The sequence below is a fragment of the Seriola dumerili genome, unplaced genomic scaffold (assembly GCF_002260705.1).
Source record: "Seriola dumerili isolate Sdu_G_001 unplaced genomic scaffold, Sdu_1.0 BDQW01000138.1, whole genome shotgun sequence".
In the NCBI taxonomy this organism is placed as follows: domain Eukaryota; kingdom Metazoa; phylum Chordata; class Actinopteri; order Carangiformes; family Carangidae; genus Seriola; species Seriola dumerili.
In genome coordinates, this window is record NW_019174393.1 from 13,213,240 (window position 1) to 13,240,036 (window position 26,797).

The following is a 26,797-nucleotide window of genomic DNA, read 5'->3' on the forward strand; positions in this document are numbered from 1 at the left end:
AGCTTGGCGTTACTTTGATGCAAGGGTAATTTTTTGATCATCCTCTATACTACACACACACACACACACACACACACACACACAACGGAGTCATGCATACAAACACAAACAAACAAACAGCTCTTCACTGAAACCAAGGCTGTAATTTGATAAGGGGCCGTTGAGTGGAGACAGCAGCACGTATGTCATTTTCAAACATCACATGGGATGAGCGCAGACAGAGAGGAGCATTGTGGCTCCTGGCTCTGCTCCATAACAGAGGTGTCAGGAGGGCCCCTCAACATCTCATACTGATAAGTACGGCATCACTTCCTCTTTTATATATACTGACCACAAGTGCTGCACTCCCTAAGTTAATATGCATTACCAAGGAAGAGAGACTGGCAGGATTAACTGGATTTATGTTGACCAAAAATATCTCAATCTATAAGACACTCTAAAACCTTATTTATGCGAAAAGGGCAGGAAATCGTGCTGCTTTGCTTACAGTTGTAGTGTCATTTGTAGTGTAACTTTACTGTAACATTTATCATTAGAATATAAACATTTAATGAATAGTTTATAAGCATGTATAAATAAAATACAATAAAATGTCCTTATATCTGCTTATAAACAATCTATTAGGTTATATATGGCTTATATATTAAATGTGCTTCATAAAAATCCAGCTGAATTTTACATCAATGTGATGAAGAGCCAAAGAAAAAAAAAAATTTTAAGTTGCTGCGTAAAAGCTGTTCCTGGAGGATAAAGTAGCTCTACTTTGATACACGTGTAATTGAAGACATTTTGGGAGGGTGAGGCGGTTTTTGTGTGGCGTATAAAAGGTGGAAGGGATCTTTGTGTGAAACTTGGCCTTAACACTGCAGGGGAAGATGTCGGACCACTGCAAAGTCCACAGCTGGTCTATGAGCTGGATCGTGTGTGACGGGAGAGAGGGGCGTCTGCACCCGAGTGTGCATGTGCAAGTGCAGATGCGGATGCTTCTGTGACGTTCATATGTGTTTTTTTTTTTCCTATAAGTGCATGAGTCACCCTATCCAAAATGTAACAGGAGGATGTCTCAGTTCAAAAGGAGCATGTTGACACCCCATCAAAAGGCAGAGCAAACCCAATACACCTCGGAGCTCCCTCTGTCTGCATCTATGTGACGGTGTCTCTCGCTCTCTGTTAAAAGATGAAGCCTGGAGCGTTGGAGAAAACATACAAAGCTTCAATCTGCACGTCTTAGTCTGTTCTTTTGAAATGCTTACAGAGGCCTAAGCCGCTCTGCCGGTAAGGGCCAAGTGTGACCCAGGGTGTGGTGTACGCATTGTCTGCTAACACCACTGTCCTCTCACTACTCCGTACACTAGAGTGTAAGCCGATTGTTGCAGGCACAAATAAATTTGCTTTGTGTTAATATGTAAGTGTTTCTTCACAAGTATTTTTCCCCTTCAACTTGTCAAGAGAAAGGTGCTGTCAGAGTAAAACAGAAGCTGTCAGGAGGTTGTAAGGTGACACTCATGATGACAGCAGTTGTCTGTGACTGACATACCAGAGAGAGATGGGGGGTAGGGGCATTCCCAAAATCAGTTTCTCCTCCCAGTCAGGGTTCAAAACCCTTCAAGACAGTAAACATCCAGGCTACTGAAGTGCCCATGAGCAAGATATTAAATCCTCCTGTGCTTGACCCTCCAAAGAAGGAACAATTTTATCCCTTTGGGAGTCAACAGAGTCACAAAAGTCATGAAACACAAACAGTCTCTAATATATGTTTGGTCAGTGTCATGAATAAGATCTAAATCTAAAGATAGGATTTAACAGTAGGTAAGTATCGTCCTTTCAGCAAATACAAGTCTACAATCATGCGAGCACCTCTGTAAGGTTGTACTTAGACACTGTGGCGCTAACATGCTCATATTGACAGTGCCAGCTTGTTGATGTTTAGCAGGTGTGTTTCCAATGTACACCGTGTTGGTGTGAGCATTTTTTGGCATTCCATTTCATCCTGAGGGGGGGCATGAATGTGTGTACCAAAGCTCATGTCAACCCACCCAAAAATCAAGTGACAAACACTGTCATCACTGGAGCGACGGCACTAGCGTGGCTAAAAATAAATGTTACACTAAAATTACCCTCAGACTAAAAATCTGGGGAACACGCTGCAATTTACCTGGCGAGCAGAGGCTACTTGTACTCTGTGCCCTGGAAGAAATACTACCTACACTACCCTCTATAATTAAAGGCTTTGGAATTAGACTGCTACCATAGCTGTCTATCACGGTGCCAACTACTTCAGTAATAAATCTTAGGAGGAAGATAAGAACTGAGGAAATTATAGATGCATCTACACCACCTGTAACTTATATACAATGATTAATCAAAAGATAACTTTTTGAGAATCCCAAGTGCTGTTTGACAGACAGTGAGACAAAAAAGGGACAACAATTTGAGAGCCAAGCGTGCATCAACAAGTTCCCACCCACAAGCTATTAACTGTCAAGATTACACCTGTCACCAGCTCCTTCTCTGGCTGAGGGGGGGAAAGACTAAAACTGACACCTCTGTGAACACAATCTGGCATGAAGTCTTTCTGTCGAGTCCAAGATCAACACACTCGCAGAGGATCAGTGTTAAAGCCCCAATCAAGCAATTATGGGAAGGTATCTGTTTTCAGGAAAGTTGTTGATAGAAATGTTTTCATCCAACTCCAACTCGAAAAGCTTTTCTTTAATACTCGTTTTGCACTGTCACCCAGTGTCGCTGCTTGTATCAAGAGTTACGTTTCTGCAGAACAGCAGGTTATTTGCTTTGCTCTGGATTAAGCAATGGGACTTTAATGCTAAACAGATATTGCTCTGTTTGTGCCAGTGAACTCAGTCCATTTAAGCCGTTTGACATTTCATCCTAATACCTGCATTGTCGGAGCTAATGCCAAGTCTTAATAGCTGTGAGGATCGTAGCCCAACGCATTGCACATAGGACTATTACACAGGGGGCAAGGGTTGTCCCTTAGCAATGGCTAAGATATGAAGTTACTGTGCGTGGCAGAAGCAGTGACGTAAGGCAGGATTAGAACAGAGGTGGTAGTGTACACACCAAACAAAGTATGTGAACTTTAAAAACTCGGGTTGCGATGAGTACGAGTGAGTGTCAGACACGTAGCTCAACATTTTGGGACACGTGCTTATTAAATGTCTTGCCAAAAGTTAGACAAGAAGACTGAGACCACTCTCTCATATTTGTAAGCTGAATATGAAGCTACAGCCAGAAGCCAGTTAGCTTAGCTTAGCATAAAGACTGGAGACAGGGGAAACAGCTAGTTTGGCTCTGTCCACAAGTTAACAAACTCTGCTTACCAGAACATTTAAAGCTCACTTATTAACATGTTGTATCTCGTTTGCTTAATGCGTACAAAACCTAAGCCTCAAAATGACAAGTTGTGGTTTAATGGGAGGTTATGTGCCTTGAGGCCTTGAAGACTTGAGGAAGACAAGCTAGCTGCTGTACCAGACAGATGAGAGTGGTATCAATCATCTCATCTAACTCTTAGAAAACCACAAGTCGTAATTACAGGATGCTGGCACATTGGATTCTGCTGGGCCTCCGAGTCCATATACAGTGAGCGGTACTGGATGCGGCTAACAGCTTATGGAGATAAAACATTGCCATTAGCCGCTCATCCGACAAAAACAAAAATCACCATCACAGCATTAACCAGCAGTTGCGCTGTCCTCCCATGTCAAGTCCTCATACGGCTAATTTGATTATCTAAACCCACGGTAGTTGTGTGCTATAATGTAGTTGATAGGCGCTAACTTTATACTGACTGACTGACTAGCAACATCTTCACACACCACAGAAAACACAGGCTGGTGGCTGTTAGTAAGTAGCTTAGCTCTGTTAATGATTAATCCAAAATGGAGGAAAGAAGTTTTGCTTTCAGAGAAACAGCACCTGAAGTCTTTCAGTGCACTCTAGTATGAGTCATGTAAGATCCACTTTGAATAACAGCTACTGTTTTTTTCTGCCCTGGGTGAAGTGGTGATTTTAAGTCTGTTATGTTCCTAATTTGCAGTGAGCTAACTGGCCTTAGGTCCTCAGGCAGGTTGTTCATCATTGTAGGGGCCCTAATGGTGAAAATTTTGCTTCCTAGACCAAGACCAGTCTAGACTGAAGACCAGCCTGGACACCTCAAGGTAAAGTCTGGTTTCTCACAGTTAAAAGGTCAATGATGGAGCTAAAGGTCGAACCATTTTTAAAGTAAACAGTGAAGCATTTAAACTTAAAGAGCCTAAACTCGATTTTTTACACTCACATGTGACCTGGTGTTTTTTAATTGGTGTAAAAGGGCAAAAGAGTCACATGATTTCTATTCCCATGTGCACCGCATGGATACAGTATATCAGCACAGAATCTGACCTGATGGCATGTAACCTACACATGACTGGTGTTTGAGTGCTCAAATCTAAATTTGTCAGTGTTGCTTCGACAACAAGTAAATGTCATGTCACTCACATGAGGCTGTTCTCATAACTTGGCACTAGAGCAGTTTGCCCAAGCCAGGGTTTGGTATGGAGGACAAGAAGACACAACAATGGAGACAAAGCCAAAAACTGAGGAACGATGTGTTTCGAATAAGACAAAACAGGTATAAAAAGATGACGTCTTTTGTGATTATTACTTTGCTAACACGTCTTTAGACAGTTCATCATGCAGGTTCCTACAGGTAAAATACATCCCACGAAATCAGATACGAGCCACAATTAGTAACTGAGAATGAAGCCCTGCGGTGTGAACGCTGCCCATCATACAACCACAACCAGGAGGCTCCAACTGTCTCCCTATCTTCCCCTCTTTCTCCACTTCTTTTGCCTCCTTCCCCGTCACTGTCACACTTGTCATTCACTCTGGCTAAATACTAACACGACCACCTCCACCACCACCACTTAACATTCCTGCAGCTGGTCATCGCACATCATGACGCATGTAATGTCACACTCGTGAGCCGCCGGCGAGCCACGGCGCTTCCCCTGCCTCCTCGATGAGGGAGACAAAGGAGAGCATTGTGTCGTCCGAGTGAGAGAGAATGAATAAGAACAAGAGAGTGAGAGAGGTGTGTCAGGTTACAATCAAATACGACCCCTCCACCACCCAAGACCTGTTGGAGTTTGAGTGGTGAAATCACTGTCCTGCAGCATGTAAGCGAGAGATTACCCTCTCTTTCTGTGTGTGTGTGTGTGTGTGTGTGTGTGACATTGAGTGAAAAGGGGTGTGTATGTCATCTGTGTGTCAAACTAGATGAAAGTCACACCCACACAGAAACACTCACACACATTAAAAATACAATATACTCAAATTTGTAAAACCAAGGTACGATCACACACACAGATCACACAGAAAAACAAAAGGAACCCCCCCCCTTCAAATACCCCCCACCACTTTTACCCCTTTACCTTGATCAACCCGAGCCCAAGGCAAAGGTGTTTGCAAACAAACAGCCCCTCTTTGAAATCCCCACAGCAAACACAGTTGCATGATGGGAAGACACCACACTTTGTAGCTCGCTTTCCAGCCAGCGACAGAAACCAGCACGATGCTTAGAGAGCTTTCCTGCTGGAAACAAAACACTGCTCTCGAGACAGCAGTGCGTGGATTAAGTAGCAAAAGGTGGACAGGTACGGCATATTTAGACATCAATCTAATAAACAAAGTGTAATTCATGCTGTGTAGGAGTTAGGTGTAAAAACTACTATCCTCACCTCTGTATAATATTATAACAAAAAATCTTTTGAGTGAAGTCTCCCTTGGGAGAACTGGGAGCAGCACCCAAACTATCCCACAGTCACTGTGCGGCCATAATGCTTCTCACAGGCAGTGACGGCATCAACAGACAGGCTTAGATCCATGAGGACGTTCCTCCTCTCTCTCTCTCTCTCTCTCTCTCTCTCTGTAGCCTGTAATTGAGCGTTCAGACATCAGTGGAGTCGAACAGTGACCAATCCTGATCCTGTGGTATTTACACTTCAAACTCTACACTAAAGCCTGGAGGCCCACACACACACACACACACACACACACACACACACACACACACAGCAACACACGCAGAGACCTAACAGACACACATTGAAGCCCGGGGTGGATGTACAAGATTAAGCATGAATGTGATTCCTTTCTCATTCATTGAGCAAACAGAGACATGGAGACACCAACACTGTCATTCCACCTGCAAGTGTTCTCTGCTCACTCTCCCCTCCCTGCCTGCAGACAAGGAAACATCATGTAGCTCAACTGAGTTTTCAATTAATAAAACATCTGCTGAATATTTGCAAGACAAAAGTGTCTTAAAGGAACAGTCTGACTTGATACCACTCTCTTGTCCATGCAAAATATGGATGGTTAGCTTAGCTTAGCATAAAGACAGGAGATAGGATGGAAGCAGCTCGCCTGGCTCTGTCTAAAGGTTTGCAACTTGTCTTTTATACTCTTAAATCTACCAACAAATGGCTGTAAGCTAATTCTGAACAGACAGATGTGCGAGTGGTCTCGCTTTTAATCATCTCATCAAACTCTTGGCATGAAAGCAAATAAGCGTATTACCTAATATGTCAAAGTATGTCTTCAAAATTGATTTCGGAAATATGCTACTTAACAATTTCCTCTTTTGGAAAAAGGCCAGGTTATTAGTTTAAACTGACATTCATTCAACTGCAGATGTCGAGTTATAAATTCTTCTTTAACAGTCTAAACCACAACACAGTGATGCATTTTATGCAGGAGAAACTGTTTATAAGGTTTGACCTGAAACCAACAGACTGACACTTCTATCCCTTGACCCACTAGTGGGGCAAAGAAACCTACTGGACACACTGATAGATGAGCAGCCAGCCAGGTATGCAGACATACGCATACATTCAAAAAACATGGACAGGCACACAGAGACAGACAGACATGCAAGACAGAGAAAGCGAGAAGACGGTAATCTAATAAGTTTCTGTAACCACTCAGGACAGATTTAACCTCAACAACCACGTGGCAGTAGAAACAACACCGTCCAAACACATGGTCAAGCAACGGGTGCATTCTTTAGAAAAGAGAGGAGAAGCAGAAGAAGAGAGAAGAAACGAGGGGAGACAATGAGGCCGAGGGTGAGAGGAAAGAACAGTGAGACAGAGGGAGGAGGGAGGAGACAGAGGGGAATGTGGTGAGGGGCAAAGTTTAAAACCAGCAGTGTGTGTGATATCTTAGGAATGAATGGGATCTCTCGATATCAGTTACTGAGAGTGCCATGCCCGGGAATGGCAGCATATCTCACACACATACTGTAGGAAAACATATGAGCTGCTGCAGACAGGGCTGAGGCTCGCAGACTCCATCCAGGTACACATGACACACACACACACACATACACACACACACACACACACACACACACACACACACACACTGAGTAAAGTTATAGCACTTTTTAATCTGTCAATATTGATTTCACCTTGGTCAGGTTACTCAGTCTCTTTGATAAAGAAGAAGAAAACTATGGAAAAAATCCAGACCATATTGATTTTCGTTAGGTAGCAAGTAGATTTAATAGTTTTTAATGTGAGAAGTCACAGTGAATTTTAGCCTGTTATCCCACACCAATACACACACTAAAAGCCGAACTGACAACATCTCCTGCCACTGAACACACCCTCCACAACTCCTTTTACCGTCCATCCATCAGCTTGAGGTCAAAAGTCTGGTGGGAGAGTACAGGGTCATTTCTCACCGCTGAGTGTGTGAGTGTAAAACCCCATGTCTCGCTTTGATCTCGCAGGTGAGAGGTCACATGGCATCACTGTCTGTGCCTGTGCATCGCCGCCACACCTGTGCTCCGGTGTGGAGTCACATTTCTCTTGTCAGAACATAGAGCGGTTATTGGAAAAAGATGAGAAATCAGGAATGGAAGGCTGCGAGGAAGGCAGTTTGTCCCTTGACTCACACCGGAAGTAATTTCTTTCCTAATAAGCGTTCTCATTTTCTCCACGACACGAGTGACGCAATATTTCCAAATAATGATCCGAAGCCAAAAGAATCCCAAGGACAAGAATGAAGAAGTTTGAATGAAAAGCTGCATAATTCATACAGGGAGCAACGCATCACACCCTATACTCAACAGTGTATTGAAGTATTGAAGTATAATTATCCCTCATAATGAAGGGACAATCATACTTTTCTTTCCTTATAAATGAAAAAGCTGTGGTTTTCACAGGAATGTTTTTAAGTGGTCCAGGAGGTCAGTGAGTACATCAGCAGATGGCATTTTATCTCGGCCTGGATTTCAAATAAGCGCAAAGCTGAAGTGATTGTGTCACAGTAGAAATCTAATTATGTATCCTGGGTAGCGGGAGAAAGCAGAGAAAGTGTGTATTGGAGCAGAGAAAGTGTGTATTTGGGGGCTGTGTGTGTGTGGGGTGGGGGGTGGGGGGGGTGGATGAGAACAGAAATGTTAAAAAGCTGAGCTATGCAACTCCTCGAACGGGATTAGGAGCCAAAGCAAAGGCAGGGAGGCTCAGCCAAAGCCCCATGGGGGAAAAGAGGGGGAGGACGGGGGGGGGGGGGGGGGGGGGGGGTTGTGTGTATGAGTGCATGTAGCAGCACGCTGTCCCACTCAGCCAGGGTAAGGAAAAAGATCAGAGCCATGGAAAAAGATGATTTAGCATCAATCATTCCTAATCATTTAAGTTACAATCAGCTATGCTGCATCACTGAGTGATATAACACAGCTCCAACTGGAGCCAGTTCGTGCAAGCTTTAACATTTGCTGTTTCAACCCCACCTATCAGTTTGGGAAAAGAAATAATCTCAAGTGCACATTGGACAATCCTTTTTGCATTTTAAGGAAGCAGAAAACAGTCACGGCCGCCTAAGCTAGTAGCAGGGACATGCTACACTGCTGATAAAGGCCTTTCCTGCCCTGAAAGATACATGAAGGAAAGAGGCATAATCACACTCACACTCCGTCCCTATTGACATGTTTGTGTCCTCTACTCTGACTGCTTCTAGACAGGCTGGAGACAATCTTCCCTGTGTCACATGTAACATGCTGTTCCTTTTTTTGCTTGTAGAAATCAGCACTTTGACAATGAAAGCTTGTGCAGTAGCCGTGTACTGCATCAGCTCAGATTGGTTCCTTGGGATCAATTTAGAAAATTAAGGATTGTCTAATTTAGGATAGAAAACAATCCAGGCAAAATTTTCCCAAAAGTCCAAAGTCAGTGCAGGTAAGTTTAAAATCAAACCTTTCTTTTCATCACCACTTTAGGAAATCACTATTTATCTAGATTGCTGACAGCCAACAACACAAGCCAGCCAAATACTGGCAAACTTTGGCTTTAGGTGGTGGGTCTGACTGTCAGTTCTGGCAATCAACCAGCTGGTTTGAGAGTCTCATTTTGTAATAATGATGGAAAGAAACTGTTGAAACTGTGTTTGAAGTGTTTCCAGTTTACCTCTACTTTTAATTTGTGAAAAATCACAAATCTGGCGCTGACTGGCCAGGGCTCAGTGAAGTAGGAGAAGTGAACTACACCTGTCAAAGGAGGTTAGAGAAGAAAATAAAGCATTAAAAGAAAGGAGGGATGCAGGTGTATCACACTGAAATACTCTACCTCCCTCATCTTTTAGGAAACAGAGTAAAGACTCCAAAGTGAAATTTAACAAGCTCAGATAAGAGCTTTTACAATGAGAACACATAGCCCTGAGCTATCGAACCACCGGGCTACCATCTCTCTCTCACACACACACATACTCACAAGTAGAGGGGGAGAGAGAGCGAGGAGAGATAGAAGAGTGTTGTGGCTAGCAGAGTGTGTTAAGCGAGTGTATCTCAGGAGAGTTATCAGGGCGTTCTTGTGTTTCAGCAGAGAGTTCGGGAAACATTCTCAGGCCTTCTGCTCGCCTGAATTAAAAGCACCTCCCCAGGAGGTGCACGAGTTCAAAGAGGAATCAAGTATTGGGAGGGTGTAAAGAGCAAAATGTCATTTTCACCCTCATCGCTTCTAGTTTGCTGTGAGCCCTTTCCAAACAAGACAAACCAGGGCTCACTTTGATACATCAATCAATGATCTTTTGTTCCATTGATCGGGCATACTAATGAGAGTTAATGGGCAAAGATGGAGCTAATGCACGCTGATCAATCTCATCACTCATGAACACAGGATGCCAATGTTGACATGAGCAAACATAATGAGCTGATAAAGATGATGTTGGACCACTGATCTTAGTGGAAACCAAACTGTAGGGACTAAAGAAACCTACCTGAACCCAAAAACCCAAACCAAAGGGGGTCCAGAGTACAGTAAGAACGGATCCAAATAGAAATAGTCCAACTCGGGTCCTGGGTGGAGGCCTCAAATTCTGAGAACCAAGCCGACCCGTGAAGTCCTCTACATCAGACGATGACAGAGAAAGGGTCAAAATAATCAATGCGCAATAAAACTAAACCCTCCCAAAGAGAACATGGGAGCCCCCGGAAGCCAGAGAGTGATTAAATTTGAGAGAGACACACGCAACTAGAGTTGTGTCTCTCAGTGCTTGTTAAGGGTGCTGTTAGTTTACCCCCCCCCCGCCTCCAGGCTTTCCTCTCCCAAGAGTCCGAGGTTGAAGGGTCAAGACATCAGCAGTAATGGTTACCTAACACTTGACATCAGGGTGAGCCAACAGGAAAGGGGGGTTTGGAGCTGTTCTTCAATGTAAGTGTGCGTTTGTTCAATTGTGCATGAGCATGTCTTTACATATATTAGTGTGTGTCTGTGTGTGTGTGTGTGCGTGTGTGTGTGTGTGCGTGCGCGCGCATGGCTACAACTAATGAAGAGGGTTCCCCCCCCCCCCCCTCCCCTTTGGGACCATCATGAGGTCACTGTTGTCAAGGAGACTGCAAGAGCTGTCAGCTGTTATTGACAAACATGAGTGCAGAGGCAATGAATGAGGGCTATAAGGCGAGTTACTATTGTGGTTTGTCACTGGCTGCTCAGATGCTCTGCAGGTCATCTATAACACCTATAAAGCATTTAGAAAAGGACAGTCTGTCTTTTGTTTTGCACAAAGGGAAAGGCACAAGTCCTTCAGCAAAAACACTGTTAGAGAGAAAAGGGGAGACATCTGGTTAAAGCCTTCCACTGCCTGATGAACCACAGTGTGTAGCACTAATTCATGACAATACAGGTTTAAGTCCAGCGAAGAAACTGCTACATTATTCCCTCAATGTTTCTGTCACTAGCCAATAGAGAGAGAAAAACTCTACCAAAGAAAGATATCCAAGTTGCCAAAAGAAGCTTGAATTACAAAAATGAGAAAGAAAAAAAGGAGTTTCTTGCACGCAAAATAACCACAAACTTGTTTAGACTTATGGACTGGGAATGTGGGTTTGCCCTGGTGCAGCCTGGTCCAAAGCAGCTCATTTGTATTCCTACTGTTATGTGCGATACGCTGGCAGTCTTAAGCTCGGAGAGATGATAAGGTGACACCAAGAGCGGGAGAGCTGAAGAGATCTAGCTGTGTTGGGCTGTTTGCCCATTTTCAGGCTTACTGTGCTTTACGAGATCAACCAACACAGAGAGAGGGAGAGTGGGAAAAGAATAAGAACAGAAAGAAAGAAAGAAAGAAAGAAAGAAAGAAAGAAAGAAAGAAAGAAAGAAAGAAAAAGGTTGGGCAACCAGCTGTCAATAGGTGACAGGGTAGTTATTCCGTCAGGGTATTAGATTTATCGTGCCTGTCCAACTGCCTGATTAATGTCACAGTGCTTTCTTGCAAAGTGTGTGTGTGTTTCCCTGTACTGTATTCATCATTACCCTGCCAGTTTAGGTGTGAATTTCCAAGTGTTTGCATTTGTCTAATCTTTAACTTAAAAGAACAAAGTCTGCTTCTGTGGTGGAAAAAACAGCAACTTGACGCAAATTCTTTGTGCATGACCTTGTAGCATGAAGTCTAACGATCCAAAACCCTCGTTACAGAAACCGATCCAAACGATCCAAAATTCTGTATGAAACTTCTCTTTCATTTAAAACTGGGGTAGTTCCAAGCGTGGAAAAACATTGTAAAGCAAGGAAAGCTACTTTGCCGCAATCCTGGGAGACATCTTGCCACAAGATGTTCATCAACCTCCCTGCAGCACACCTACAGAAGTCCAAAAATCTTCAGCATCTTCAAAGAGTGCAGCCTATATAGACTCTAGGAGGGGGGTCGAGGGGCACTGTACATACCCTTGCACTATATGCATGTGTGAGTTCCTACTTGTGACAGAAACCCACATATCTGTAACAACAAAGCAGCTCAGTTATGAGGGTGCCCTGCTAATAGCACCTTTTTTATTACCCCAACCAACCACTTGCACACAATGCATTTATCACCCACATGACACCAAAGCAGCACAACCGGATCCTGCACAGAGCCTGCAGCAAACACTCACTGAACATACAGTCAACACCACAGCTCTAACCTGCCCTGGCTGTCTATTCAACCAAAAATTAAATGATACATCACACGTGGTGACTCATATTTCCTGTCCTTAACACAACCTTGTTATCACATTGTTTGCATGTACCGACACACAACTGACATGAAAAATGCACAGAACACCACAGAAAAAGGAACAGCTTGCGAACGAGGTGATGAAAGAAAAAATATGAACTCTTTACCTGAGACGGAAATGGTCATGGGGGCTTCCAGGGGCCTGTCATTGTCCAGGTCCGTGCTCAACCTCAGATCTCCGGTGTCCTCATTCAACAGCAGCAGATGGAGCTCATTTCCAGACTCAAACTTGTACCGTAGCTTATCCGATACATCCGGGTCATGAGCTGGTACCTTTCCAATTATTCCTGATGGAAAACTGTTGGACTTGTTGGTGACATAGTTGTTGAAAATAATCTCAAAGTCCTGCAGCACCGGCTGATTGTCATTCATGTCTACCAGGCGTATGTGAACAGTGGCCCTGCTCACTAGTGGTGCTGAGGTGGCCTGGACCACTATGACATACTCTGTTTTAGTCTCATAATCCAGATCTGTGAGTGCAATGAGGTCGCCGTTAAAAATGTCCAGTTGGAAAACTTCAGGGATATTCCCTTCTACGATCTGATACATGATCTGAGCATTGGTGCCCTCATCGGGATCAGCAGCAGTGATCCGGGCCACCACTGACCCGACGGCGCTGTTCTCCTTCACATCAATAAAAAGCTCATCCTTCTCAAACACTGGAGCATTGTCATTTATGTCTTGGACTACAATGTGAACGGAAACAGCTGCTTTCAGTGGTGGAACCCCCTTATCTACAGCAAAGGCCTTTAGATTGTACACAGGAACATTCTCTCGGTCTAGTTTGCGAGCAGTTCTGATGATGCCAGAGTAAGGCTCAATGAAAAAATCCCCCTCTCCATCATCGCCTCCCTGAAATGTGTAGCTCAACCTGCCGTTCGACCCAGAGTCTCTGTCTGAAGCAGAGATCTGGAGAACGCTGGTGTAGACAGGTGCATCTTCAAATACAGTCCCCTGGTACATATCTCTGAGGAACTGAGGAGCATTATCATTGGCATCAAGGATGATAATCTCCACATAGGTGGTGTCAGATTTCTGAGGGATGCCGTTGTCTCTGGCAATGATGGCTAACGTGTAGGAGGCCTGATCCTCATAGTCAATCTCCATTTGTGTTGTGATGGCACCTGTGTCTGGGTCAATTTTAAACTGAGGAACATTGTCTTCCATCACATATGTGATACGAGCATTTTCCCCCGTGTCCTCATCCGTGGCACTGATCACCACCACAGTGGAGCCCACTGGTTTTTCTTCACTGAGCATCACCTGGTAGTTGGCACTTTGGAAGACGGGCCGGTGTGTGTTGGCATCCGTCACGTTGATGAACACCTGAGCAGTGTCATAGCGTGTTCCATCACTGGCGGTAACCGTCAGGACGTACTGGCGTTCCTGCTTGTAGTCCAAGGGGAGGGCTAAGGTGATGAGACCGCCGCCGCTCTGGCTAGTGATGGCAAAGCGGTTCCTGGTGTTGCCACTGGAGATCTGATAGGTCACAACACTGTTGACGTCCCGATCCACAGCAGTCACTGTCAGCACGCTGGTCCCCACCACAGCATCTTCGTTGATTTTCAGCGAGTAGATTTTCTCTGTAAACGTGGGCACGTTGTCATTCACATCAAGCACTGTGATGCTGACGCTGGCGGAGGAGGACATCACAGGTATCCCGTGATCTCTCGCCTCGACGCCAAAGGTGTAGAAGTCAGTGGTCTCTCTGTCAAGCTCCTCACTTACTGTAATCCAGCCTGTGCTGTTGTTGATGGTGAATGGAAACCCAGGTGTGGTGTCAGTGAGCCGATACTCCAAACGAGCATTTTCTCCTGAATCACCATCAATAGCTTGAATGTGGATCACTGAGTAGCCAATCGCCACATTTTCCAACACTGTGGCCTGGAAAGGTGTGCTGACAAACATGGGGGCATTGTCATTCACGTCCACCACTTGCACCACCACCATTCCTGTGCCATTTATCAGTGGAGGCCTGCCACCGTCCTGAGCCTTAATCCGCAGATTATACTCCCGAATCATCTCATAGTCCAGTGGATTAATGACATCAATCACACCTGTGGGGGAGTGAATGTAGAACTGTCCTTTAACATTACCACTGATGATGCTGTAATGGACCTTGGCGTTGTTCCCCTCATCTTTGTCTGTAGCCTCCACCTGGATGACTTTGGTGTTGACCGCCACATTCTCTGGGACCTGTACAACATACCTCTTCTCACTGAACTGTGGGTAGTTGTCATTCTCATCCTCCACCGAAATGTTGACAGTGGCGGTGGCACTGCGGGGACCTCGGTCTTTGCCCTGGTCGTTGGCCTCTACGATCAGCTGGTACTGGGCCCGGGTCTCCCTGTCAGGCCGCTCTCTGATCCTCACCAGGCCGTTGCGGGGGTCGATTTCAAACACAGAGTTAACTCCATCGCCGTTCACAATTTTATAAATCATGTTGGCGTTGGAGGGCGCGTCCCCATCAGTGGCTCGGATTGTCATCACTTCAAAGCCCACTTCTACATTCTCCCGGATGCTGACCCGGTATTCGGTTTGCTCAAACACTGGACTGTGATCATTAGTGTCACTCACAGTGACAGTGAGGTAAGAAGTGGCAGATCTTTTAGGGGTGCCATTGTCAGTCACAGTGACTTTAAAAACATGGGTGTCTTTGACTTCTCTGTCTAGTGGCTGGACGGTTCTTATGCTCCCTGTCTGAGAATCAATATCGAAAAAGTCATTGGACCTGCTGTCAAACAAAGCCTCCATGCTGTACTCCAGCCTACCTGCCTCTCCATCATCCGGGTCAGTGGCTTTCAGGGTGATAACGCGCGTGCCCGCAGGCTCATTCTCGGGCACGGACACCTGATAGTTGGGGAGCTGGAACTGGGGAGACGCGTTTACCTGTCGCTTCCCCCTGCGGATCAGTTTGCCAGACTTTTTCTGGACGGTCTCTGACGAGGATCCATGACGTTTCGGCGCTTGTACAAGTGTCAAGCTCAGCTGCACAGAGAGTCGGCCGCCTGGAAAGCTGTGCAACGCGCAGTGCAACTTCACTTCGGGCTGCCCTCTGCGCTCAAGGCAGAAGTCACTGGTCAGGAACAAATCCCCATGTCTGTACTCTGCACTCAAGTCTTTTCCAACACACTTAGTGTCCAAAAAGGCAACGTTCCGCGTAAAGACAGGTAAAAGTTCTGTTACATTCAACAGCAGTTTACCTGCGGGTAAGCAGGAAGTTGCCTCCAGTTTTGAAAGGTGTTTAATGTGAATGTCTGGCTTACCTGCCGCTTTCTTTCTCTTGTATTTAATAAAACAGTCCTGGCCGTGGACAAACACATTAAACTGTGTCAGAATAACGTCCCCAGATGTTGAGGAACCTGTTCTCAAATAAACAGGCGCTGGGTTCCTCGGAGTTTGCGCGCACTGAACTTTATGGGACAGACGGATAACCCCATCGTGCCTTCCAACTTGGAAAACGCTCTGAATGAATTTGGGGGATAAAGTCCTGTCAGTTTTATAAGTCCATCCAGGGCCGAGCGACAGGTTTGCCAAAATGGTCCCGGGCTGTAAAGTCTCCGAAAGGTGCATCTCCAAACATCCCGCAAGCGGCACGTTGAACAGGACACAAACCCAAATCCAATACATCGGTGACTCCATGCTTGTAAACCTGCCAAATCCCATTCAACTTCACCGAAACTCCTCCGCAAAAAGCATTAACTCTCCCTCTCCCAACACAGCGTTTTACTTTTATCCCTCATTGTGAAGTTTTAACGTGGAAAAAGACGCTCTATATCCATAGTCTCAGTGTGTCCACGGTGCGCAGCGGCTGCGTTAACCCACACTGAGTTTAAAATGAGTACAAAATGGCTCCGTGGCTCTCCTCCTCCTCCTCCTCCTCCTTCTCCTCCTCCTCCTCTCCTCCTCTCCTCCTCAGAGGCTTATTACCATAAACCTGCTGTGTTCCCCCCTTGGGACGCTTTCACGACCAGGAGGAGGGGGGGCTTTTCTCATGGAGATTTAGGAAGTGGCCCTGACCGGGTGACCAATGCGCGCAAGTGCATTGTTATTACAATAAGGCTGAGAGTTGGGTAAAATTCCGAATGTCTGTTTGAATGTCGCTCCCTCACAAACTCCTGTTTATTAAAAAGACATGAAAAGTAGTTGAACTAAGACCTCAAGTCCACAATCTTAGAAAATTATTTTTTTTCAGTCTCTAAATCACACGACTTCAACCAACCCTTTCTGTGAATGTCATTTAAAAAATATATATATATTACACCATCATTCAAATAACGTCATCCAAACACACTGATGCTACAACTTTATGAACCACATAGTCAGTCAGTGATTACTTTTGTTTAATCAATATGTGACAGTGTTGTCCATGGTGATATTCATCAGTCATCATCATTACACAGTAATAATAAACAGAAAAAAAACAAGTGATCTTGTAGAATCTAAGCAGGTAAGCTGAAAATCTAATAGTGAAACTACTTTATTAAGTATTTTTTATCCCTTTTTTTCATCATTTTGATTTTACATTTATTTTCACTTTCAAGCATTGTATAAAGGTAGGCTATATCCAAAAGGCCTTGTTTATTCCATGCTGTTTATCAGTGTTGTATGAGCCTTTGGATTGTGTGTCACATTTGTTTTCTCCACAAGAAAACCAGTTTTACGAAAGACAAACGACTGACAAGGAAACTTTTCAAAAAAATACCAAAAATGTTGTCTCCTCTGGGCAAACAGACGAAGATTCAGATTTGAATAATTAAGACTATTAAAATTCATTCAAATAAGCAGTTTGTTGTTTGTGTAAACAAAGCTGAGAGAATGACAGTTTGACCCTGGAGGTAAAGGCTTGTATAATGGCGCCCCCTAGTGGACCAATAACTGTAGAACAACTAATACACACTTGTCACATTTTGTATTTTCCGTGATGTCCATTCGCTGAGCACTTCATCAGGAAAACTCTGCCGATACTGGGTAGCGCCTCCCTTTGCTCTCAGACCAGCCTCAGTTCTTCATGTCATAGATTCCACGAGACGTTGGAAACTTTCCTTTAAGATTCTGTTTCATGTTGACAATGACTGCATCACATGATTTCTGCAGATCTGGCAGCTGCACCTTCATGCTGCCAATCTGCTGTTCTACCACATCCCAAAGGTGTTCAACTGGATTCAGGTCTGGAGACTGGGGAGGGGGTGGGTGTCACTGTCATGTTGATGAAACCAGTTTGAGATGACTTTTGTTGTTTTTATCCTGCTGGATGTAGCCGTTAGAAGACGGTAAATTGTGGCCATAAGGGGGATGCATATGGTCAGCAAGAATATTCTGACAGGCAGTGGCAATGCCTCACACCATTACACCACCACCACCAGTCTGGACTGTTGACACAAGGCAGGTTGGGTCCATGTTTCATGCTGTTGATGCCAAATTCTGACCCTACCATCTGCTGCCTCAGCAGAAATCCAGATCCAACAGACCAGGCTACGTTCCAGTCTTCAGCTGTCCAGTGTTGGTGAGCCTGTGTCCACTGCAGCCTCAGATTTCTGTTCTTGTCTTACAGGAAGTGGAACCTGACGTGGTCTTCTGCTGTTGTAGCCCATCCACCTCAAGGTTTGACGTGTTGTGCACTAATAAGCTTTCCTGCTCATCACAGTTGTGTGATTCCACTGCTGCCACGTGATTGGGTGATTGGATAACGAATAAGCAGGTGCACAGGTATTCCTGATGAAGGGCTGGGTGAGTGTATAATGGCTCTATTTGAGTTCACATGCCAATGAAAACAAGTAAACATGTACTTATCAGGTTTATTGAGTTGCTTGTAAATGTTCAAGTATTTACAGTTTGTAGTTTAGTTCCACGACCTACAACAGCAACAACACCTGACTAGAAAAGGCACTAGAAATTTTCTCAACAAGGAATCAATATGCATTAAAAAACAATTTCATTGTTTCTTCAATGATTTAAAATAATTAAAAACTGACTCAGAATGTGGTTGACACGTGTAAAAGGGCAAAAATAATAAATAACACCATTTTTGGTTTCGTATTCGGCTGCCATCGTTTGTTAACATGTTTTTAGGCAATTACCACTCCTATATTTACCATCAGCTGGTTTTGGAACATAATTTCACCTTAGAGGTGAAAACACAAGAACTGAGTCTGATACGGATCATCAATGAAATGTCAGCATCAAAAACTAAAGCTGGAGTTTAAATGTTGTAAAACGTGTATTAAAACATTTTTCATTAGATGCAGAGGCGTGCAGGCGGCTCAGAGTCAAGATGAACATGAGTGACAGTCAGAAAAGAGGTAAAGGAGGAGAAGGAATTAAGCGGTTGTTGTTATTCACAGATTAGTCTGAATCCACAAAAATTGTGTCATAGTCATGTCCCACATTTCTGGATCCACATGGAGCCTTTCTGGCTGACAATCAAATCCCAGCAGAACCCTGAAGGGCACAGACAACCCACGGTCCTTTAAGAAGGAAGGTGTTTTCACACACCCTGGGTCCTAACACCAAGATCTGCGTTTTCTACAGCTTCACTTACTCTTCTTGTGTGGAAATTATTTTGAAAATACAGTACATCCAGCACAGAGTTTATACTCTTAAACAGATACACAAGGATCAATTGGTATATTGATCGATTATCCAACAGTATTTTTTTTATCTGTAGTAAACTTAATTTAAGGTGCTTATGTTCTTTTTGATGCAGTCAACAAACACAGCAGAACGACTGCCACCATGGAAGTTCGAAGGACAGTTATCAGAGTATAAATAATAACAACCTGTGTATATTATGATCTGAAACAGACACTGTTCCCGATCAAGATAATGTGGTGATGGTAATTTTATTCAGTGATGTTAGAAGTAAAGTGAATGATTGTATTCTTTTTACTTTGTAAACCGTCTTATTTTAGCTCCAGTTTATATTCCTAAACCACTTTGACCTGGATGATTAATCCAAGCAACAGGCTCCTTGTGTCATCAAGACTGTTTAGATGTCAAAGTTGAGCATTTAAAAACACTATCAACCATTTACAACCACCTCAAATACGGCCTCCAGCAGAGACATAAGGTCCCAAAGCCCTTTTTTCGTGTTTAGTGTTGCTCTACCTAATGTAGCAGACAGACTGTGTTCCCTTCACCGCTGGGCTGTGAGGTCACCTCAGCTGGCAGGTTCGGGGGTCGGCTGCTCCTTGTGCTGCGCGGCAGCTATCAACCGTTCCCGGCCTTTCTGGAGTGTGTATTCACTTGGCCCCAGCTGGATCATCTTCCCGCTGCCCAGACACTCGTCCCCTTTGTAGAGCACGGCAAACTGGGGAAGAAATTACAGGATAGGGGAAAAACAAAAATACTCCTACAGGAAGACAAAGGAATCGTATGTACGTTTTTTTTAGTCTTTTAGTAACTGGTGTAACATTAGCAGTCCTGAGCAATTACACTATGTTCTGTAACACATGTGTGTTAGCTGTTACCTGTCCAGGTGTCAGAGCTCTGACTGCCTGTGAGAGTGAGATCCATACAGAGCCGTCCATGTTCAGAGTTACTGTACAGGGAGCTGGAACACATAAAAAAGAATTCAGAGCCTTTTTTTAACTAAAGAACTAATAAATAGTCCATTACAAGTAAATGTCCTGTGTTGAAAATGTTACTTAAGTATAAGTATGTAAGTATAATAAAAAGAAATGTCCTGAAACTATTCAAAGTAAAAGTTCTCAACGCAGAACAAATAACCCCTGTGACTGTTCTACTATTATGTATCCTAGCACCTGATTATTATTACTCATGCATTAATGCATAACCAGCATTTCACTGTTATAATTGGTTGAGGTGGAGCTAATTTTCAGTTTTATAGGACTGCAACTAATGACCATTTTCCTTATGGATTAATCTGTTTTCTCGATTGATTGCCTGGTTTGGACGTATTCTGAATACGGTGACAAATGAACTAAAATAAGTTCAATGAATTAAACATGGCCCAGAGTGACACGTTCACGTTGCCTGTTTCGTCCAACCAACTGTCTAAATGTCAAAATTATGGAAAAGCAGTAAAAGCTCATATCTGAGAGGCTGGAAATCATGAAATGTTTTTCACATTAAAATAATAGTTTCCATTAATGTTCTAACAGTCGACTAATTGTTTCTGTTCCACTTGTATATACTGTTAAGCAGTTAAATCAACACCAAAGACTCGTAAATTTAAAAGTACAGTATTTCTCTCTGAAAAGTGGAGCAGAGGTATGAAGTGACATGAAAAGAAAACGTAAAACTCACTGAGCGGCATCTGGTGGATGAAGCGGAAGTGACACTCCATCATCTGGGTCCTGGCTAGTTCAGGAGGCGGGTCCACTGTTAGCCAGTGGAAGCGGTCCGTCCGCAACGTGTCACGGAAAAGAGCTGGGTGATTGGTCGCTGGAGCCTGAGGTGTCACACGAGATTTAAGAAAGTAAGGAACAGGAAAGTTTTTGCTAATTTTCAAAAAGGTGTTTAACAGTTGATTCCACCTAAAATGAAAGTTTTTATTTTAATTTTAAAAACATGAAAATCGATGGAAGATATCTGACAATGGTACTGGGGAGATCATAGAGGACATACTGTCAGACTTTCTCACCACAAACACATCTCCTGTTGCAATGTCTTTGTCCACCACATACCAGGCGTTTTTCTGCCCTCCTATCCTCGCCCTCTGGCCCAGCGTCAGAGTGAACCAGCCTGCATGGATGCAAACAGTCAGGGAAACATCAAGAGACAGGACAGGATGTACTATGGCCTGTCTCAAGTCTAACACAAATTTAGAGAATGAACATGAGGATACGGTTGTTAGGACAGCTGACACTAACATATAAGATAGTATGAGCCATTACACTCTGTGGATTTGGTGGAATAAAGACAAACTTAATTTGGGGGAGAAATGTTCACAATTTCAGAATCTCTGAACTCTAAACAATACCTTTGTGTGTTCCCATTACTGTCCCATCCTCAATGGAGACAAAGTTTCCTGGTTTAGGCTCTAGATACTGAAAAAAGAGGGGAAAAAAAGTTTGTCTGTTTATAAATGATGGCTTCTAATAAATGATAACAAACAGAGACCGAAGGCTCTGTTCCAAACCAAAGGAAACACTGAAAAAGGAAACAGAAAAACTAAGAAAACAAGACAAATTGTGATATATGAGATTTTATTTTCTCACCTCTAATATGAAGTTTTCAAAGTGTCTCTCTCCAATGAAGCAAATGCCCATGCTCTGAAAAAACATGAACGAGTCACATGTTGCAATTATTGTTTCAAATGTAAAGTTCACTGTTAGTGTACAGGGTGATATAAAAACATGTCCTATTCATGCTCTCCTGATGAGTGTGTACCTCTTTCTTCTTCAGAACATGGTGAAGCCCAGCTTCAGCAGCAATCTTTTTGACAAACTCCTTGGTGAGTCCAGAAAGCGGGAACATGGTTTGTCGCAAGGCATCCTGAGAGATCTGACTGAGGAAGAAGGTTTGGTCTTTGAAGAGATCTGCTCCTTTGTACATCCTCACCGCTGGCACAGGGAAGACAGAAAACAGATTGTCGACACAGTTAGAGGGTCTTTCCTTAAAGCCGGCGCAGCCAAGATTAAACTGGGAGACGAGAGTCAAAAACTTACGATTTCTGATTTCAAATCGATCTCTGAAGAGCGTGGTAGGCGGAGCTATGTGTGTCTGTTGGAATACATCTTCGTCTTCCTGTGACGTCCTGGCGTAGTGGCCTGTTGCCATGGCATCAGCACCTAAATGAACAGCAACACGACCATAATTAAAAGTCCTACTGAACAAGACTTTTACCCACTTGATGGTAGGAAATCAGTTGTATTCAATCCTTATATTTCAAACTACTGCCTATAGCTTTCCAGTTGAAAGAAATAAATGATAAACAAACAAATAAATAAATAAATGAATAAAGTCAAACAAATGTTAACCAGTGGAGAATCAGTGTATGATCATTGTGGCATCAACATACCCAGAGTGTGGATGGCATACTTGTGGAAATGGTTGAATTTGATGTGCTTGTTGCATAATATATCTGGATTTGGTGTCCTGCCCTTCTCATACTCCTTCAACAGATTACTGAAAATAGAACAAGCCAGATTTGACATTTACAATGACAATAATAACAACAACAATATTAATAATAATAATAATAATAATAATAATGATAAGGTGGTTTCATAATGTGAGCATGACACAAATACCTGAAAACTTCATGCCAGTACTCTTTGACATAGGACACTTGATGGAAAGGGATATCCAGGATCTGACACACCCTGTAGGCGTCCTCGCAGTCCTTCTCTGTCGTACATATCCCTTTCTCATCCAGAGAGTCCCAGTTCTTCATAAACACGCCGGTTACATTGAAGCCTTCACATGAAAGACGAGACAGTACAAACGTGTGACTATGCTAGCACATTTGGCAACAGAAGAAGAACGTGAGCTGCATTTCACAATTCGGGGGAAAAAAATATCAGAGATTCTGACTTTTGTGCTCATTCGTTATCTAACCCCTCAACACTTCAGGTGTGTGTCTGTGTGTTTTTGTCTTTTTTTTTCCCTCACCTCTTCTCTTCAGTAACAACGCAGCCACAGAGCTGTCAACTCCGCCGGACATGGCGCACACGACGTGCCTTACAAACCCCATGTTTTCAAATTAAAGTCTTTAAAATAAATACTTTTTTAACTTACGTATTTAAGTAAAGTTATCTAACTGCACTCCATTGTCACTTACAGGTGCAGCCATGTTTGCGGTCCGTTTCATAATAACGTCCGTTTAGAAACACCACTCACACCGGAACCATTACGCTGTCCGGAGCCGTAAATGTTGTAACACTGTAAACATTACGGAGCTGTTACTTTTTTAGAGTAAAAGAAAAATCCAAACAAATAATAAGGTCAGTGGAAATACGCCTAACATACTAGACATATGTTTTTGGTTAATTTCTCATTTGTGAAAAAGTAGTCTTTCTAGTTCAGTGTTCATTAGCTTTTCTTAATAAATCTGGCCTGCTGAGGAATGCGTGGACTGCTCACATGTTTATTATCACACCATTAGAAATCATTAAATTATAGCTAGCTAATTATATACCTTAACCTTTTAGAATATTATTCCTATTTTGTACAGGAAATGAATGAGAAACAGGGCAGCTGTGAAATATTATAATCAATATATAAAAACAATTCAGTACTTGATATTATTAAGATATAGCCTATACATTTATGAAATGCATTTTTTATAATCTGCCTAAGATTGGAGTTACACAATGCAAATATATTCCTGATTTGTGTGCCTCTGACACAGATGGGTGAGATGTCTGCAGATGCTGTCACCCTGGATCTACTGAGAGAAGCCAGGGAGACGGTGAGAAGCAGCCCCCTGGGTGTCATCAACACCCCCATGATTCCCTGGTGCCAGACCACCCTGCCTCTCAACATCAACTGCAACATCCACATCAAACTGGAAAACATGCAGAGAACTGGTTGGAAAAAAACACTTTGATTCAGTTATGAGAATCTCACGCGAAAGTGTCTCACAGTTCTGATTTTTGATTTGATTCTTCTTGTCCACGTTTTTGATTGACAGGGTCCTTTAAGATTAGAGGAGTGGCCAATCAATTTGCCCGAAGAACAAAGGGTGGTCATTTTGTCACCATGTCTGCAGGGAACTATGGGAAGTCTTTTGCGTACGCCTCAAAACACTATGGGTCAAGGGGCAAGGTGGTGATGCCCGAAACTGCTCCAATGTCCAGATCCATCCTCATCCAGGTCAGAGGTCATCTGCTGCCTGACTGAAATACACTCACAGACCTTGACCATCAAGATTAATCACACAGACTCAGATTATTCCTCTTCTACACAAACCTCAAGACAGATAGCAATAACAGGTCAAGGCAGGAACTCAGATATTGCATTTAAAGATGTGTTTTGTCAGCATGTGCAAGGTATAATTTTATATTCCCAAAATCAGATTTCTGCCAAAACATACTACATGCATGGTATCTAAAATTCTAAGTTTCACATATTAGACCTCTTTTTTTTCTGAAACAATCCATACATTTTTTCTTACTACAGGCATTTTTCCAAGACATAAATTAGCATCCCACCTACTTAAAGCACTGTAAATACCATATTTCAAACAGATTGTTTGTCCTTCAGATGTGATTGTAGTGAGTCATGAACAGCACACTTATTCTTGTCCTCAGAGTTTCGGGGTGGAGGTGGAGCGAGTTCCCACCTCCAGTCTGATGAATGTCGTGAACAGCTGCGTTCAGGAGGACAACATGACGTTCCTGCACTCATACGATGACCTGGATCTAATAGCGGGACATGCCAGGTGCACTCATCTACAGGAACACAATCATAACGTGTTCAGAAAGTAAAAGTAGTGATATTTTTAATATAACTGTTTTGATACACTGTGTTGTTATTTATTGTTCCATAGATGTATGATGGAGATGTAAATAACAAGTTTAAAAAGCTCAATTCATCGTGATAAAAAATTACCACTAGTTAAAATGTCGAAGCACAACCTGTGTTGTGTGTCCAGTCTCGGTATGGAGGTGCTGGAGGTCCAATCTGAGCCCGATGTGGTGGTGGTGTGTTGCGGCGGAGGGGGGCTGTTGGCCGGTGTGGCTGCTGCCATCAAACTGTCAGGCTGTGATAAGACCAGGATCTACGGCGTGGAACCAGAGGGAGGTGAAAACTCAACCTACAGCTTTTAGAAGGATCATCTGCAAAAGTGAGTGCAGTCATGGACTATTGCTACTTTGGATTTGTTGTGAGTTTGTGTTTCTGTTTAAACTCAGCCTGCACCATGTACAAAAGCTTCATTGAGAAGAAACCAGTGGGCATGGACACCAAGAGCATCGCCTCAGGTCTTGCACCACCGTTTGCAGGTACTATACCAAACTCTTTCTGTTCATTAGAAGACACTAATTTTCTCTGGGTCACCTCCACACATTGTCCCACATTTGAAGGTGTAATTCACTCCAAATTAATTAAAGTTTCGACTTAGTTATTCACCTCCGTTTGGCCCATAGTTAGCAATAACTTTACTGTACTTTCTTACTTGTACACGACCACTTTTGCAATATCCATTCTCTGGGAAGGAAGTGAGCACAAACTTCTCTAAAACTGATTAAAACAAAAAGGACAGACAACAGAGTGTCACTGAAAACCATATTGAAGTTAATGCTGTTCTTTGGATCTCAGGCAGGTTGCCCTACGAGTTGTGCCAGCGTTACGTGGAGGCGATCGTCCTGGTGAGCGATGAGGAGATCAAGGCGGCGGTATCCGCTCTCTACAGGTCTGGACTCGTGGTGGAGCCGTCGGGCTCTGCTGCCTTCGCTGCCATCATTAACAACAAGATACCCGAGCTGGAGGGGAAGAGCGTTGTGTGCATCCTCAGCGGAGGGAACATCGGAAAAGACGAGCTCGCCAACTTCCCAGACTGAGAGACATCTGGGGAACTACTTTATGTGACTAATTCTGACTAGTTTGTGCCTATGTGTGGCTAGTGGGGAGGAATCAAGGAGTAATTGTAGGAGATATTGAGTTTATGTTGTATCATATTTGTTCTGATGGAGGTGGAGATGAATTATGATCAATCATCTATGATCCATAATTTGAATTTACACAATATGTCAATGGCCAGACTCTTGATAAGCTTTCAAAGTGCCACACACTACAGTAAATCAATATACATTTCCCTCCTATGGAAATGCTGTTTTCTCTAGTGAATAGAACTTTCTCTTTTCATAAAACACCTCAGTCTCATGTTTTGAGTATGCAAATGTTGTTATGATCTGAGCTGAGAATTCAAATGAATTTTAAAAGAAGTAAATTGAAAATAAACATCCAGGTTCAAGCTCTGTGATGCTCTGCCGGTTTTTAAATTTTGAGGTGATTTAGAAGAACAAAGCTGTAGTGAGCACACGCCTGTCAAATCTGCATCCACAAACATTTTAGACAACCAGTACATTTAATATTCTTGTCTTCTTAGGCTGACAGGGTTTGACTGAAACGTGGCTTGACTGTGGCTCTTTCATGTCCATGCTGTGAATGTTGACTTTTTTTTTTTTTTTGGGGGGGGGGGGGGGTCCTCTAGAGACCAAGCTGATATTTGGCCCAGGGCACTTTACATTCATTATTCACGACAGCTGGCATGAGACCAGCTTTACATCACTGTCCACCCTCTGTCAAAAAGATCACAGCATACCTTCAGCTT

At 43.4% G+C, this 26,797-nt stretch overlaps 3 protein-coding genes across 3 annotated transcripts in view; 1 reads left to right on the forward strand and 2 right to left on the reverse strand.

The window, feature by feature from the left end:
- celsr1 (cadherin EGF LAG seven-pass G-type receptor 1) overlaps nucleotides 1–16,232 on the reverse strand; it is a 93,626-nt gene extending 77,394 nt beyond the window's left edge. The window contains exon 1 of the mRNA XM_022749418.1: nucleotides 12,663–16,232. Coding sequence (XP_022605139.1) covers nucleotides 12,663–16,221 — 3,559 coding nt within the window. The 5' untranslated portion in view covers nucleotides 16,222–16,232. The remainder of the gene's footprint in view (nucleotides 1–12,662) is intronic.
- Nucleotides 16,233–18,339: 2,107 nt separating this feature from the next.
- Nucleotides 18,340–23,319, reverse strand: trmu (tRNA 5-methylaminomethyl-2-thiouridylate methyltransferase). Its single transcript, XM_022749361.1, has 11 exons — nucleotides 23,134–23,319; nucleotides 22,773–22,938; nucleotides 22,541–22,647; nucleotides 22,188–22,310; nucleotides 21,910–22,082; nucleotides 21,738–21,791; nucleotides 21,500–21,566; nucleotides 21,161–21,261; nucleotides 20,824–20,968; nucleotides 20,025–20,107; nucleotides 18,340–19,864 (listed from the first exon to the last, which is right to left on the reverse strand). Exons 1-11 carry the CDS (start codon nucleotides 23,213–23,215, stop codon nucleotides 19,715–19,717), a joined length of 1,251 nt encoding a protein of 416 aa, XP_022605082.1. The 5' UTR covers nucleotides 23,216–23,319; the 3' UTR covers nucleotides 18,340–19,714.
- A 68-nt stretch (nucleotides 23,320–23,387) lies between these two features.
- LOC111225075 (L-threonine dehydratase catabolic TdcB-like) lies at nucleotides 23,388–26,416 on the forward strand. Its single transcript, XM_022749834.1, has 7 exons — nucleotides 23,388–23,465; nucleotides 23,873–24,050; nucleotides 24,155–24,336; nucleotides 24,774–24,904; nucleotides 25,118–25,266; nucleotides 25,377–25,466; nucleotides 25,783–26,416. Exons 2-7 carry the CDS (start codon nucleotides 23,873–23,875, stop codon nucleotides 26,022–26,024), a joined length of 972 nt encoding a protein of 323 aa, XP_022605555.1. The 5' UTR covers nucleotides 23,388–23,465; the 3' UTR covers nucleotides 26,025–26,416.
- The last annotated feature ends 381 nt before the right edge of the window (nucleotides 26,417–26,797 follow it).